The sequence below is a fragment of the Pelobates fuscus genome, chromosome 5, assembly GCF_036172605.1.
Source record: "Pelobates fuscus isolate aPelFus1 chromosome 5, aPelFus1.pri, whole genome shotgun sequence".
In the NCBI taxonomy this organism is placed as follows: Eukaryota; Metazoa; Chordata; class Amphibia; order Anura; family Pelobatidae; genus Pelobates; species Pelobates fuscus.
Window position 1 is genome coordinate 256478483 of NC_086321.1, and position 17641 is coordinate 256496123.

Here is a 17641-nt window from a genome sequence, read left to right on the forward strand (position 1 = left end):
AAAATGCTAAGCCAGGCACAAGGGGGTCTATTGGTAGCATGAGAAGGGGCAAATACCACCAGTGGTCTGCCACTCGGGCTAGTCCTCATCATGTCCAGTGACAGGGGGCCAGATCAGGACCCAGAGTCCCGCTTGCTTTCGGTGTCGTTAAGCTGCTGACCAGAGTCTCTGTGTTGGCTATGCTGTTTTCGAGGGTCACTCGTCTTCCGCCTGAGGCCTTGATGGGCACTCGCGCCTGTGTGCCATTGGACCCATCTTCAAGACCGTGGGCCCAGGGTTCCGCCGGGCCCCTAGCTTCTCCCTGGGTGTATGGCAGGCTGTGGGGGGGGATTCCTCCCGATGAGCACCCAGCTCAGATTAAGCGTGTGCGGACCTCTCAGCAACGTAGCGGTATAGGTGTCAGGGGTATTTCTGGGTGTCTGTGCCCGTACCTGAAAATGCCTCGGGTGCCAGAGCGGATGGTGGCTGCAGGTCGTCCTGCTGGTCTCCGCCATCTTGTGCACGAGTCTAGGTTGCATGTTGGTGCACGCGTGTGGGGCTGAAAAGCGTGTGTTCTGCAACAGTAATTCTCTGGACTGTAATGCTGCTTTAGAATGTGGGTCTTGGAGTTCAGGCGACTCTGTGTACCATGCCAGATCGTTTCTGCTGTCGGCCCCATGCGATCACCGCTCCCGTGGCCTCCGCCATCTTTGCCGCGTGTCTGAGGCCTGCATGATGTACTGCTAGCTCCTCCGCTTGTTGCTTAAAGCATGGACCGGGATCACCCCCCCGGTCCGGTGGGGGGGGGAAACAGGACCGGGTCCGCCGTTGCGCTCAGTGTGTTCCGGGCTCCGTTGGGCAGGATAGTGGAGCGGCGGCCGTCCACTCCACTCACCGCCAGGCAGGTACCCGCTGGTTGCTGCAGGGTACACCTCCTCCGGGGGGCTAGAACTCCGCGAGCAAGCCTCTCCCCGGCTCCGGTAGCCCGTGTGCTTTGCGGGTCGAGGTTGGTAGTAGTTGATTTCTGATTTATTGTCGATTTTTAGGTGAAATTGGGTAGCTTGTGCGGGAGCTGTGCTTGCCTGCGACCGCTTGGCTCGGCGGCCCGGCCCCGCCCCCCCAACAAACCCTTTTATTCCATGAGACGTCAACAACCTTATATCGTGGAAAAGAACAGCCAGAAAACATGATATTTTAGATCAATCAATATGAACACATTCTAGATAGGCATCCTTTGTAGTGAACACAAGTTTAGCACTTTCGTGCTAATTGTCTTTTATGTAATAATCACTAGTATAACAGTAGTGAAAGACAGAGTTTAATGATCCATACAAGAGGATATCTTTGGCATAATCTGATAATGTCTTATTATTTAAGGAAACGGCAGATATGCAGATGCTATAAAATATACATGCATCTTTTTTTCTTTTAAACAACTGCAATGCGAAATGTGAAGAATACCTTTAGAAATATTTACAAGAAAAATAAATTGCAAAATCTCTGCCTGACATTGCAACTAGTAAAGCAAATAATTTAGCTTAAGTTATGAAATTTAACACACAGTATTTGAGATATGCTTCTCGAACACAGAGAGGTTTATTCACTAAACACTGAAGTGAACGGAATTGAAAATCAAATTGCAAAATATTGTGTAAACCAGCCAACCCATGTTGCTATAGCCAGGATGAAGATTTTTTTTCTTATTTTTTTCTTCTTCAATTCAGTTTTCAATTCACTGCCATTCAGTGATTTGTGAATAAACCACATAGTGTTGAATCAATACCAAAAGTGAGATTTGTGGAGAAATCGCAAGGAAATTGCAAGCTTAGGCCAAAATATGCAAGCTGATATAAAAGCTAAATTAAGCAGTTTTGGCCTAAACATTTCCATTTCAATGCAATTGCCCACAAGTTCTAGTTTAGGTAATAAACCTATGGTCATGATTCACCATTCTCAACAGCAATCACACAAGCACTGTGCTATTTTAATGTTTGCTTGTTTATGGTAATATTTTAAGGCACTCAGCTGCTGAATAAAATATATATATATATAATTATGTGTAATCTCTGTTTAGTTGTGTTTCAAAAAATAAACTCACCAACAACCTATATAGAATGTAAACATTTTGATAATAAAGACAAACAGCGAGTTGAATGAGAAAAATGCTTTAAGACTTGTTTATGATTGAACATATATGATATCACAATTTCAGAAAAGACAATCGTGCGCTGCGATCTACCAAAAATACGGCCAAAATCTTTAAAGCTTCGTGCTAGGTTATATTCTGTTTAAATATTTTGGAGATCAGTCATACATAGAAAGCCAGCGAGAATAAAAGAAAATAGTCTTCCAGTTCCACGTGGCTAAAGAGAAGATCTTGATCGTCAAAAGAATTTGCATTAAAATAATAGTTCACATGTAACTAACTTTAAGAGAAAATGCAGCTATAAATATTGGATTTTGATGATTCCATGAAATCAATATCCTAGATCAAGAGAATTAATTGCATAAATTATAACTGCCAATCAATGATTTTATTCTTATTTACCAAGGACTACAGGAAAAGATCTGCAGGCAAATAAAGTGAATGGCTTAAAGACGCACAATTAATCCGCCCATAGCACATATTTATTGTAATAAGTTATATTCAGAGTACAAAAGGAACTCTTCTGGGCATAGAATCATTGTCCAAACTGACTTGCAGAATCTATTAAAATATATTTCCCAATAGGGAATGCGTCTGTTCAATTCACAATGCTCTATTAAGGGTGTGCTCACAATGCTCTATTAAGGGTGTTTTAATTCAGACAAACAAAGATGGTTCATAGGGTTAAATACATTTTAGCAGGCAAAATTAAAATAATATGCAAAAGCATAACCTTTCCTGGTCAGTAGAGATATCTTTGTGCTGGTTTATTAACCAATAAAACATATTTTGCTATTAAGGTTCTATGATGCAGTTAATTATAATGCTTTTCCTCCAACTTACGACTACTTAATTGAAAAGGTATATAGGTTTCACTGTAGAGATTCCCCGGTCATGTAACTAACTTGCTTGAAATTCATACAGTTATCAATCAGTATCAGAGTTTATCAATAAAAAAAATCAAAAAAAATCACTAAATGTAAGCAGCTGTTAACAAATCTAAAGTAGATATGTTGTATACATGTAATATAAATATATAAAGAAAATGTAGCCGTAATCATATATTAAGCTCTATATAATAATTCACTAACATTGAAAGAAAACAAGATAAATGTTACTAATTAAACTAAAAGGTTTTGTCTTTTTTGTTGGATGACCTTACCCATCATGAAACAGAATAACTGTAAATATGATGCCATAGTTTGTAGTTAAGAAATAATGTCCAGTGAAGACCTATTATGTGTAATAAAATAACAATTTCTTACAAGGTGGTTATGAAAGTGATTTGCTATGTACAGAAGGAAGGTAAACGGATTGCTATAATATGCAAACCACTACAGTAAGTCTAAATTCTGCATTTCTATTTAAGGCCCCAATCAATCCAAATCTAAACAAACAAAACTGTCCTTTTGCACTTGTTATAGATATAAGCTTTGGTGCTTAATCCAATTTAAGCAGCTAAACCTTGACATGTCTCTCAGCCCCTAGGCAAAGAATTACTGTATCTGAAAGAATCTTTTTCGCTCTTCGCTGATCTAAATTTGCATCAAGGATGATTAAGTCCACTCTGGGGTCTCAATCTAACTTTGGTTACTCCATCAAATCATTTATGAGTTCACACAATTTGTGACCTTCAGTTGCACTATTCAGCTTTCCTGTGAAAGCAGAAAATCCATCTGCGATATTAAACTTAAAACAGAGAAACGAAAAACAAATGTAGAGTATTAGCACCTCAATCTCCCTCCCTTTCCTGCCTCCAAAAAAAAAATATCCATGGCACAAAAAAACCCAACATTGAGAGACAATGAATATACGCTCAATTTATTAATAAAATAATAATACCACAAGGTGGCAGCAAACACACTGGATCGATGTGTTTGCCTACTAAAAATAATAGTAAAAGAAAAAAAAAAAAAAAAAAGAACCCACACTCATACCTTTCTTGCAGTTCCCGAATTCGTTCTTCCTTTTCCTGGACTTCATTTTTCACAGATTTCATCGCTGAAGACTGTTTTGCCATTTCAATAGTCATATTCTAAATTAGAGATAAAAAATGCACAGCACAGTTTAATATAACTCTTAGGCTACTGGGAGGTCTGTAAGATGTTGAATTACTATGTGTTGTCTGGCTTCCAGCACTGAAGGGATTAAATGTACAATCACCCCATAAAACATGACCGTAAAGCTTTATAATACCACAAATATTAATCCATTTCTATGCATTGTTCTCATAATAAATAATAGACACTTTCCTGGAGGTAAAACTTTGGTTTAACCCTTTAATAAATTTGGCTTTGCAAGACACATTTTGCCCAGTATTCACATACAAAATATAAAAGCAACATTTGTATTGTTTTTCAAAGGTTATATGTAATATGTTACTTTTTTCTTGCCGTTTCTATTAAATACACACTTTATAATAAAAATAGCATCAGTGAAAATTAGCAAAATACTAACTACACTATATAAAGTACTCTGGTTCCATGTGCCTAAAATAAATATGTCTCTCTTGTTTTTCTGCAACTATTGAAAATTCATTCCAATTGTATATTATTGTAGCACCTCTAGCTGGTTTTCATTTGTTTAAAAAAAACAAAAAAAAACAAAACAGGTATATACATAAGGCCATTTACCTATTTTATGAAATGGAATTTAGGCCAATCCTGCAGGAAATCATTTTAATTGTAATTACACTTTGTAAATAAATGTTAATAGTAGTTAAAGTTACTCCAATCACCTTTATCATTTTAGTGGTGTGTAGTGGTCATGGTGGTAGGAGTTTTTATGTGCAGCATTTCTCTTTGAAACGCAGCACACATACAGAGATATATTATCTTTTGTGCTGGGGGCTAGCTGCACCCCTGGCTCTCATGTCTGTCCCGAGCTGCCTCATGTAATTCCTGTGCAAAAACGATGTCTGTTGTCAGCACGTAGAGTCCACTGGCAAGATATGTAATCTGGTCTCTTGCTGCAGACCTTTTACATACCACCTTTCTGTTTATAGGATGAGTCTCTTCCCCGACACCTTCACTGTCAAATTTAACCCTTTTTGCTTTCATTTTCATTCTGGTCCCCACTTTGGACTCCACTGCCCTCTTCTTTGTTTTACTTTTTTGATTTCCATTTGCCTCACTCTTTTTAAGTTCTGTTTTTTTCTGACATGTTACAGGTGTATTACAGGTGTGATGATTGCTTAAATGAATACTTATAGTGCCAGGAATAGAAATCTGCATCTCCCTTCCCCAGTAAATAAAGGGTTAAAAGGGTTATTTACTTACCTTATCCCAGCGCTGATGTCGATGATCCGCCCCCTCCGACGTCCCGCAATGAGTGCATGAATGCTTTCCTATGGGGAATAATCTGACGCTGGATGTCCTCATACATACCAAAGGCCCGTTTCGATCCAGGAAGCACCCCCAGTGGCTGTGGTAGACAGCCACTGGAGGCAGTCTTAAACTGCAATGTAAGCACTGCAGCTTCTCTGGAACCGCAATGTTTTACTTTGCAACATTAAGTGCAAAAGGGACACTTTACCCAGACCACTTCAATGAGCTGAAGTGGTCTGGGTGCCTATAGTGTCCCTTTAAGGACTCTTAATGCGCAATGTAAACCCCTGCTCTCCCACAAACTACCCATCTTTTTTCCAAAAAGAATAATTTAAATTATTCTTTTATTCAAAATTAATAAACTTTTAAGTGCAAAACAAGAATTTTAAGCAGAAGATTTTTCATGCAAAAAATATAGAGAAAAACTAGCCACAGTGTTAACAAAAAAAAACTGATGTAAATTCTCAGGCACAGCTCAGTGTACGCCAGTTTTGTGTATGGGACAATACATGGGGAGTAGCTGTTGAGTAAGTGAAAGCTACCATCATGTGAACAGAGACTCAGATTTAAGAGTTGTTTATCTAGAGAATCTATCTTCAGCTAGCTCACTTATTCTACTACCAGATGCTACAAGGCAGAGCAGATTTGTTTCATGCTTCCACATTTTTTTGTGAAGGTGAGATAGCAACCAATGTAAATGAGTTCTGGAACCAAGGGTCTCAACTTATCTTTTGCAAGCAAGTTATCTGGCTCTGCTTTTCCATTTCTTCTATCAGTTGTACTGTTTGAGCATTTTCCATGCTTATTCCCATTAAAAGGATATGTGGTACACGTGGCCCAAAATATGCGGTAGTAGGTCCTTTATTAGATCAACACTTGCAGACTATAAGAAGCAACATTGAACTTCTGGGCATTTTAAAGGGTCTTCCAGTCACCATATAAAAAATATGGACATCCATATGTGCTAGCTAAGGTCTACCTGTCCACATCTAAAGACTGTGGAAATTTTGACATCCAAAAAAGACACAGACACAAAATAGACTCGGATATTAAGTTTATGATTATAAGTTTATGTAAAACACATACATGGAGATAGTCTGGTGATATTTATTTATTTTGAGGCTAGAGGGTGCAACAAGTTATGCTCATTCCTGGAACACTGCACCCATTTGAAGCAAGGAGCCACACTGTTATGCCTCCCTTTGTCAAGGAATATGCATAACCTCCAGATTACGCAGAACTTTGTTCTGAAGTGAATACACAAAACATGCACAGGGAATTCTCAGTAGCAGAACTCTGTGGAAAAAAAAGTCTGGGAATCAAAGTCATAGTCAGAGGATTGCCTTCAGAATATGTAAATATGGGGTAAGTTAACAGAAAGTCTTCCTTATAGGAATAAACAGATGAACCAGCGGCATATATTGAGAGACTCTTCACAGGGTCTGTCTAAGAGAAATGTTACAAACTAGCAGAATAAAGCTAGGAAGCCTTAGAGTGCCAGAGACACAAGCTTGGTTAAAATGTCTGCGGAAACTAAACTCGGGCTGGGCTTATATCCAGAGCGGAAATAACCATGAAAATGCACTGCTACAAAGTTTAATTAAACTGACAAGTTTAAAACACAACTGACAAAATAAAGGTCAGAGGCTTATTTTGAATACCAACAGGTGTCTGGTGTCTAATTCACGCTCCTCCAAGTGCACTTGAAATAATAATTTGGGCTACCTTTTAACAGTCTTTGAGGTGTAGAAAAAAAGGAAGGGAAACGGCTCATAAAACTATACTGCTCCTGCATAGTGATGATGAAGGAGCCAACAGTCCCTGCAAAGGCATAGTGGAAAAAGCATATGGTCACTATCGCTGGTAAGAGAGATATTAATGGATGTAACACTATAAAAAATATCAATAAACAAAATAAATACTGTACATCTCCTTTTTTATTGACAGCTATTAAAGAATTTCACTTTATTTAAGAAAATGGGAACTTCTTCTGAGCGGCAATTATGGCCAACCAGGAGGCAGAACAACTAAAGGAAGAACTGGAGGAGCCTAAAAGGTGAGGAGCAAAGCTTTTTTTTCTTCTTTTGTTTTCTAAAAGGACAACTCATAAAGTAAAAATTGAGATATTGTCACTAATCAGAGAAACAAAATGAATGCATAAAATACATTCACTAACAAAAAGGCTTTGGATTCTGCTGACTGTATCCCTCACTAAACATAGAAAGATAAAAGCACTGCTTCCGCACTGTTACTATGCACTGGGAGTTCAGAAGGAAATTTCTGTTGCAGTCTCCTTGTACGAACTGCTGGAAAAGAGTCTTCTTTTAGGTCCTCTGTATTTATGTGATGATAAGCCTTTCAAATCATATGGACACTGTACGAACAAAAAAATAAATGTGTAATGTGTATACAGTAGGTGTGATATGTGTAATAGTGTATGATATGTAAAAGAAGTGCTGTTGTTATCATATGAAGGCAGCGCTATTTCAGTCTCTCTGCCATTGGGGTCACAAAATCCTTCGAAAACCGTGCACACTCTAGATTATTCACAGGTGAGCATGTTCTGTTATGGAATCTACCTCTACTTTTAACCATGTAGTGCTTTTATAAACATGTGCTACACCCTGGCATCAGACACAGCAATACACCCATATGCCATCAGTCATGGTATGCCCGATCATGCGCAATGTCGACACTCTATAAAGACTTGTGTCTTTAAAAAAAAGGTTAAAAAAATGTTTGAAAGTGAAATGAACAGGTCATCTCATTGTACATACACGAGATGTGGGGAGGATCCCGTATTCTGGTGAGATTTTCCAGACAAGTTACACTTAGGTGAAAAAGACCGGGTTGAACCTCCCACAATTGTATATAGAAACCAAGTAAATCAATGAATTGCTTTTGATAGAACACAGGATGAAAGCAATGAACAAAATGTTTTTACTATACTAGTTGCTTTTTGTCTTACTGGATACTGAATGGACGTAAAAAACTACCTTGAAAAATACACTCTTTATCTTAGTTAGGCGTTTAATAGTAACACTATCTAATGCTTGCATTACCCTCTATCTATGGTCTATAACAAAAGGCACTGTCAAATAACTAGCCTATAAAATGTAGCAGTATTCACTTAAGGACATTATGGGTCATCAACCATTTGTCTCCTATTAAAAGCAATTCCCACTGGGAATCTCAGGAAAAGAAAACATCCAATGTCTTTAAGTTCAAGTTCATATTAAGCCCATCATTAACTAATGTTACACTGTAATCACTTTGCAATACAGTCTTTGTTGCCAAAGACGTTTCATCTGGGATTGCAGTCAGTCCTTTTCGACTATGATAACACATGAGGTTCATATTTCCACTGAACTAACCTGACTTCCAAAATATCAGTGTTAATTATATAGTAAAATAAATGATCTGCTGAAGTCTGACATATAGTAAAACTGGTCTAACTCGCTATCCTGTACAGTGCATGGGCAATTTGGCACTATTCATAGAAAGGAGTAAAATACTTGGATGCTTCAATAATAATGAGAACAGATGTTTAAAGGGACAAAAGTAACAGGGATCATGTGTGTTGGAACAATCAATGAGCCAACTCAAGATCAAAACTATACATGAAAGAATCCGAAACCTGAAAGCTTTAGCAGCAAGAAAAGAAGCAAAAAAATATGAGATCAAAAACGACAACCTTACTAATGACCCCACCATATGTACGAGCCTCTATCCAATTTTTTCCCTTAAAGTCAGCTTTCTTTCTATCGTTGTCAGCTGTCGTCCAAAGCCTTTAGTCCCAGCTAGAAGAGTAAGTGAACAAGTCTGTAACAAACGGACATGAGTAAAGATCATAGATTACGTGGTAGCGTGTGCGGCATGAGTACAGAAACCAGCACATCCTCTCTTCTGAGCCTAATGTTCCGGCTCGGTTACCATGGTCTAAGGCCCTCTGATCATGTACTGCTTCTTAAAGCCATGAGTTCAATCTACTTATTATATGTTTCCTCTCCTTGACTTTTTCATTCTAACCTTACCTGCTCATAAGGTATGTATACACACACACACACACACACACACACACACACACACAGTGTGTACACACACACATTTATCAGATAGTGTGTGTATGATTTGTGGACTAAGGAATGAGCAGTACATACCACACTCACACTATGACTCATGAGGGTTAAGCCCAGATGCTACAGCTCCCATGGATATCAACCCAGGAGGACAAAGTTCACCTTGTAACACAACATTTATTTCTACCTTTATTTTACTCTGGAGCTGCTTCATCTCTTTCTCTGCACTCTTTGATGGAGTTAATGGAGTGTCTGGAGATTGATCAGAGGTCACAGGGCTCAGCATTTCCAGTGACCTTTTGGCTTGGACCAGCTGTTCTTTCATCTGCTCTGCAGTTCTCTCCACATATTCCTTTTCCCGCTGAACTTCATTGAGGTCTGTGGACAGTTTCTAATGGTGAGGAGAGAAAAATATGTGATACCTTGCAAACAGTAAAACCATACACACTTAAAAGGTAAAGCAATAAAGTAAACCAATAAAAATAAATTGCACTATTACATTATTTATATTCTGATAACCTTGAATAACCCAACCAGGAGGTCCCATTAATGTTACATGCAAAGTGTGTCTTTTTTAAGATTCATAGTGCCAGATGTAAAAATCCATCTTGTTGAGTCATGCTATATTGCAGGATGAAGTAAATAAACATGTGATTAACTGACAGACTGATCACTGTTACGAAAACTTACAGTAAGCACCCAAAGGTCCAGCTCTGAGAAGGTGTCTAAATGGGCATATGTAGTAATTTCAACACAAGAGTGTTTTCAGTACAGCAAGATCCCAAGAAATACTTTCAAAAATTGAATGTATACTTTATCTAAATCTATGGAACCAATACATTTTATTTTAATTGTGAGCTAGTTTAAGTAGATTGCCTCCACTGAAATGTGGGTAATATATTTGCTGTTTATATCCCCATCCCCAAGTGCTGTGAACAAAAATGAGAGTCAATAATACATTTGCCCACTTTACACAATAGGAAAGAGAGCTTGTTTGCATTCATAATGCATATGCAGAAAAGTTGATGGGATGTGAATAACTTTCATTGAACAAAAGATGAACTCAACGTTTGTGCACTATGTGCCTTTTTCTAAATAGTGTAAATCTGCCTGAATGAGCTCTGTTAGTGCTCTAATAAAATTAAAAACTGCCATGTGCTTATTCTTTTTCTGACCCTATCACAAATAATTTAATTTTATACAGACATTTGAAAACATGATCTTACCTATGGATGTAATTGATTGGGGGACATTTATCATTATTATTTTTCTAAGAAGCCTCTTCTTAGAAAGGAGATTAGCTCTCCTTTGCTAAGCAATGTCAAACTTTTCAAAAATGATTTACCTATTACAATGGGGAGGGGGACAACCAGGGCACTCTAAACACTACAGTGAGCTGAAATGATTATGGCGCTGGGAGTGTTTCTTTAACAAGCGTGAAAAAACAAACTTAGTAATTTATCATAGAGTTACTCCAACCACCAAAACTACTTCTGCTTTTTAAAGTGGTCATGGTGGTATAAGACTTAATGTGCAGTGTTTCAGCTTGAACACTGCATATTCACAGTTATTTGCATGTGTGTACCAGGCACACATGATTTAGGCATCCCAGAACTCTATTCTGTCAATTCTGTGCATATGTTAAGTCTGTCGTAGAACATCGACAAATGTTCTCTGCTTCTCCCTTGCAGACAGAGCCTGCAAGTGGAAACGTGGTGTCTCCCCGCTCTCCCTCCTTAATTGCAGCCTTGCCGTTGCCCTATCCCATGTTTTTGCCACTCGCCCTCCTTCCGCCACCTCAGAGTGTAAGCATGCCCTCTGAGCTGGCTTCTCTATGAAATGACAGAAACTCTGCAGAGCTGCTGTGTACTGTTGGCGCTGGATTTAGGTTAGTAAAACTTAATTTAAAACTTAAAAAAAAAAAAAAAAAATTGGAAGGGGACCTAAAGAATAAAGCCCAAAGAAGAAAAAAACAGGGTTGGAGAAACTTTTTAACAATATAAAGTCTGTCACACACACGCATGCACACATTAGACATACAAATTATTGCACTTTACAAACACACACATACCTTTACTCATATTAAACAATATCCACATGCATATTTTTACATTTCAAGGAGCATGTGTAAGCGATGGTATGATCAAATGTACAACAGCAGGAAGTGCATAACAGCATTACACAGCAGCAAAAAAAAAAACCCTACAAAAAAAAAATCTAATTATGCTTTTATCTACTCCGTAGCCAAGTCAATGCATTCTCACGTGCAGACAGAAGACCTGTATATTATACATAAGGATAAAGTATGTACACCTGCATCAAAAAAAATTCTGTGCCTGAAAAAACACAAAATATTTTAGAAATCAACTATATTCAGTATTTTCTTTAAATCAGATCTATCAAACTAAAAAAGTACTTTTAAGTTTTATGTCTATATTTTGTCTGTTAGCCTTTGCTTTTGCTTTTTAAAAATGTGACTTTTAAAGGGTACATAAAAATAGAGCAGCTGTGCATCATAATATCTTGTTGGATGGTCTTTCTTTGTGTTTTTAATTATTTCACGATCTACTGTGTACACATCATGTCCAGGGAACCATACTTTCCATAACCTTGACGGTGGATTGATGTACTTAATAGGTAAAAGCCAAGCTGGAATAGGAAACTATAACAGATGCTAGTTGTCTATTTCCACTGAGTAGGACTTACCAACTTATAGAGCAGCCAAAGTGTTTTTAATTCAGGTGCCTAAATGCTATGTGAAATTAAGAGACGACTCTTATTAGAAATGTAATGAAAATGGCAACAATGCCAACAGTGAACAATCAGTATCAGGTCATGCTTTATTGACTGGTACAGAATTTCTTTCTAATACTCCAAATACTATACCAATATAAAGCACCGAAATTCCAACAATAATCTATTTATTTATTTTTTAAAAACAGTTCTTCTCATAGTGATTCAAAGACCTATTGTGATTTTTACCAATTAACTGCTAATGAAGAGAATACTCAAAGCTTTCATGTTTCTGAAATTGATAAAAAAAAAAAATAATAATAATAACTGGCTAGAATCGAACTTTACTAAATTGGCTTATCCACTAATTTCTTATACATAATTATGCAGCAGTATGAAATCCTTCTATCTTCTCAAATAAACAAAGCACCAACAAATAGGACTATGTCAGGCATTAGAAATTAAGGGGTACAGGGGAGTGTGAAAATAGTGCTTTTTTTCCTCAATAGTCAAAGTGTGCATGTAGTGATTTGTTTGTTGTTATATGGAAATATTATGATATTAGTTGTCTCAGCGGCTCTTCCAGTGTTAAAAACACTCTGCAAAATCCTTTGTTGGAACATCAGCTTCCTTGTCGTATTTACCTGAATTTCATCAATAGCCTGAAATATTATCCCTTTTAAAGGATATTTAGTTTGGTTGATTTTAGTTTTGGAAAAAGCCAAATTTTGCAGCCCATTCAATCTTTCAACAAATTCTTAACCGTCTTTGAGGCGTTTGTGCCACACTTTTATTTGCACTGCATTGTCCCCGAAAGCCTTCTAAGTCATCCAAATAGTTTCTGTGGAGCAATGTTCAAGCTTGATGCAAAATTTGATACAGATTTGTTGCTCCACTCGCTCAATCATTTTGAATTTGACGGCCAAACGGTCGGTACAAATGCTCACTCAACACCCCCCCCCCCCCCCCACTGACCAGTTATAATAACAATGGCTGAACTTTTTTCAGGCAGATCTTGTATTTTAACAAATGTTGTACATGCAGGAGGCATACTTGTTTTTCCAAGAGGCCCTATGACTTCTGAGAACACATCTGAATCCACTAAATATGTAGATGACAAGGTTCCCTGTGTGTAATATTTCTAGCAAATGTATATATAACTAAGAAATGAAGATCACTTCGCTCATGTGATAGCTGGAATTGGAAACAGTGACTACACATGTTTTAGTATACCCCATGTGCTTTTGTTTTTGTGAGGTTATTTCAATGCACATGTCTCACGTGCTCTTTTCATACTATCCCCTTTTTACTTCTGATATTCTGCTCTTGTTCTATGTCTGCTAAACTGTTCTGTTTCTCACTCTCTTCTGAAATCTTTGGATATTTAAACATGCAACAGTCACATCATGCTGAAAAAGCCTTAACTTACACTGTTCATATTTATTAAACTGTTCTTATTTTGTTTTAGAATGTACCGGCTTTTCTCTGCCTAAATTCTGACATTCAGAATTATCCATTTCAGGAAAGACTGACAAATTTAGTTGGAAAAAGAAGAAGTGAGTTAGATTACTTTTCTGGAATATTTTTGCTGTAAGCACACTTTGCACACTGATTCTGGACATAAAAGAGAATAAATGATTGAATCTGTTTCGGTCCAAAGACCCTAGAGTGGATGTCTGAATAACAGTCACCATGTCACGTGCATTACTAAATGTAAATAATGCTGTATCTCAGAAATGACACTGTTTTTACATTTGAAAGATCAGGTGCAGCTTCTATTTAAAATGGCATGCCAGAAGGATATCAGCTGGCTTGATTAGAAGGTACCATTTGTTCCAGTTCATAAACATGGCATATTTAATGCAGTTTTTTCACCCAAAGAGGAAGGGAAACTCTTACCACTGACAGTCTTCTGGGAACTGTGAAGCAGTGAGACAGGACTCACCATTGGAGAAAATGCAACATAAAATGAATTTTTATGTTGGATGGAGACTGTTGTCAAAGGTGTTTAGGAACACCCCAAACATAAAAATTGAATATCAGATTTTAACTATGGAGTGTTCCTTTAAAATGAAGTGATTTTGGTGGTGTTTAATTTTACTTCTTCAAGCAGTCATCCTCTCTTTCCGTGCTAATTGACATCAGTAAGGCTACCATTAAGTCTGCCTCACGGGCTTTCTGTCATTTCTTTCTCAAATGGCGAGATCCCCTACGTCTTGCTATTCATCTTTAAAAAAATAACTTGTTTTTTCCCTTTCCCTTGTCTAACATGCTCACTCAGTCAGTAATGGAGAGCCATTGACAGACTCTCCTTCCTGATTTCCTGCTCCTCCCACACCTCACCACTCTGTTAGTGTAATAGTGGCACTCTGTTTATTTAAGAGTTCAGTTTACAAGCCTCGTCCTTACCCATGAAACCTTTCATAACAATGCCCCAATCTTCACAATATGAATTATAAACAAATATGCACCATGTCTGCCCTACTACACAGACAAAGACTTGTGACAGTCATCAGACTTTACCTTCCTCTTCAGTCTTTTTAGGAAAAAATATCAACTATGTTATTATTTCACCCGCCACGCGCATTGCCACTTTGTTGTCACTAAATCTCATTTTAGGCATTCTACTATGGAATAAACGTTTCCATTACATTTGCATAGTGCTGAGTAATATATTTATTTATTAATGGCATTTATAAAGCACCAACATATCATTTAGCGCTGTACAATTAGTGGAGAATGTACAATATACACAGACAAATGCAAAAGGTAATAAGGGTCTTGCCCGTAAGTTAATATTAATGCTTTATAATTAATAATAATCTTTTGCACCCCTAAAAGATGCATGTGGCATCCAAATAACTATTCGACTGCCATTTTGATAATGTTATAGGAGTAAAGGCTAACTTTAGAAGAATTAATCAGAATTGATACATAAAGGTTTTTCTAGTTTCCTAGAGTTTGTGTGTGTTTGTTTGTGTTTGTGTGTGTTTGTTTTTAAAAACCATTGTAATGAATGTTCCTAACAAAACATGCTGATGATGGCATAAGTATTTTTCTTTTTTTTTTCTTCTCTGCTACAATACAGCCTAAAAGCTTAGGGCCTTAGTACAGAACGGCACTGAAAAATGTATGATGTGGGCCCTGGAAGAAGGGGTATATAAGTCATTCATTATGAGCTTGCCTGAAGTTTGAACAGATTCTCCCAATCACTCACGTAAAAGCTGTTCTCTGTCAAATGAACTTATTAACAGCCCACAGTAGCTTTCACAAAAATGTTAAGCAAATGACCGTAGTATAAAGGATTTTTAACCAGTGCGTTAGCTACTTGTTAGACTTCAGTAGCCTGTAGAGACCATTAAGAACCCCTCGGCTAATTGGCCATCGTTAGATTAATTCTCTTTTTACTCTAACAGCACTATTTTAACACCCTTTGCACTTTGTCAGTACAGTACTTGAATGACACAATAATAATGTGCATGCATAATAAGAAGAAATAAAAAAGTGAAATTAGCATTTTAACTTTTCTCATTTCATTCGTAGAAAAAAAAAAACTTTTTAAACCACTGACAGAGACTTTTTATTATTTTAAAACAATCTGATGTTGACATTTTATGGATGTGGAGTTTTCAAATTATTGCTAATTGCCTATCAAACATATTTTAATATATGTTTTTTTCTTTTTGAAATGCAGTTGTCTAACAGAGATAAATGTAGCTGTGGGATTCTAGTTAAAGACAAGCATGACATCTAAGGTGGACTGCATTATTATGGGGTCATCTTAAATATGGGCTGCAATTAGCTCATCGCCTTTCATAAATGTCCAAGAATCTAAAAATGCTGTCATCGAGCACTTAAATTAGGTTCCAGAATAGGTAATAAAATATTATATTCTCTCAGAAGTCCTTCCAGTGTATCCTATTAAACTAGGAGTCTACCTCTACATCCAAATTAGGATACTCTTCCTGAGAGCATATCGATATGAAATGAAAGAAAAATATAAAAAGGCATTTGAATTTTTTTTTTGTTTTGCATACACACTAATATGGGTACATTTTGTGATACATTCAGCGACACAGTGAAGGAACACAATGTTGAAAAAAATCTAAAATTTTAAATTGGGACAGAATCAAATCTATGTTATGATTATAAAGAATAATACCTCTTCTACTATTTATATATATATTTCTCTTCCTTAGGCTTGTTTTTAGCTTCTTTTTATTTTCCCACTGCCTTGTGTGATCTATGCCCAGCTTCCTAAAGGGAAAACTGTTTTAACTGTGAGGGCCCATTTTTATAAAACTATACTGTTCTGTTGAAATGATTTTTATAAATATCATATTGGTCTGCACTATTGGACATGCTTGATTTTTCCCCTCACACCTTGACAAATCTATACACAAGGAATTTTGCAGTTGATGGACTTAAAGGGACACTATAGGCTTCCAGACCACTTCATCTCATTGAAGTGGTCTGGGTGCAGTGTCCCTGTCCATTTATCCCTGCAATTGTAATTGTATTGAGGAACTGCAATAATTACTTCACAGGATGAGCTCTACCTCTCGTGGTTGTCTACCAGACAGACAGTGAAGTTGCTTCCGGGTCCTTAGCAGACTTTAGGTATTCCGAGTACTATAGTTTCTCTTTAAGTGAACACCACAGAGTGGATGAAACTCGCACTGTACATTTTAATGTGTTGTATAATCTATACATTAATGGATTGTACACAAAGTGTGAAGGAAAATATATAGATTCCACCACTAGTGTAATTATGGAGCGCTTAAAGTTATAACCTTATGGGTTAACACAATATTCAGCATACAGGTAATATACCACAGTATATACGTCTGAAAGAATAAAACTAAATATAGTACAGTATCGTAGTAGGACAGTTTACAAACAGATTGTCACAATAGTCTCACTCACATGGGCCAGAGCCACTTAGGATAGGCTCAGATCGCTTGGGTGTGAGTGTGCTATGGTGACACTGTACCTCTGTATCGCTTCTTGTTCAGATGATCCCCATATATATATATATATATAAAAAAGGGAGGGTAGGGAAACCAGGGAAGCAAGGTAGCATCTAGTGTAATAAGTTTCACAAGATAGAAACACATGCAGTGAAAAAGTGGCTTCTCACCTTCTCAGGAGCCTATACCTGGCTCCTGGTATATGAGTAAATGTGCCTTTAAGGGGGCTGCAACCCTTCTTTATGCAGCAAAGTGGAAGAAGGTCAACTTGTGTTCTTGTTAAAATAAAATGTATTAAACAATTATGTCAAAACTTAAAACAAAATGATAAAATTTTTAAAATATCACAAATCTTCCTTCCCGAAACGCGTTTCGTTGTGTAGTAACAGCTTTCTCAATTGGTGTCCA

General features: G+C 37.2%; 1 protein-coding gene across 1 annotated transcript in view; it reads right to left on the minus strand.

The window, feature by feature from the left end:
* CNTLN (centlein) overlaps positions 1 to 17641 on the minus strand; it is a 302717-nt gene that overhangs the window by 54094 nt on the left and 230982 nt on the right. Inside the window, exons 20-21 of the mRNA XM_063455244.1 lie at positions 9718 to 9921; positions 4063 to 4160 (exon numbers count right to left, since the gene is read on the minus strand). Of these exons, the coding sequence (XP_063311314.1) occupies positions 4063 to 4160; positions 9718 to 9921 (302 nt within the window). The remainder of the gene's footprint in view (positions 1 to 4062; positions 4161 to 9717; positions 9922 to 17641) is intronic.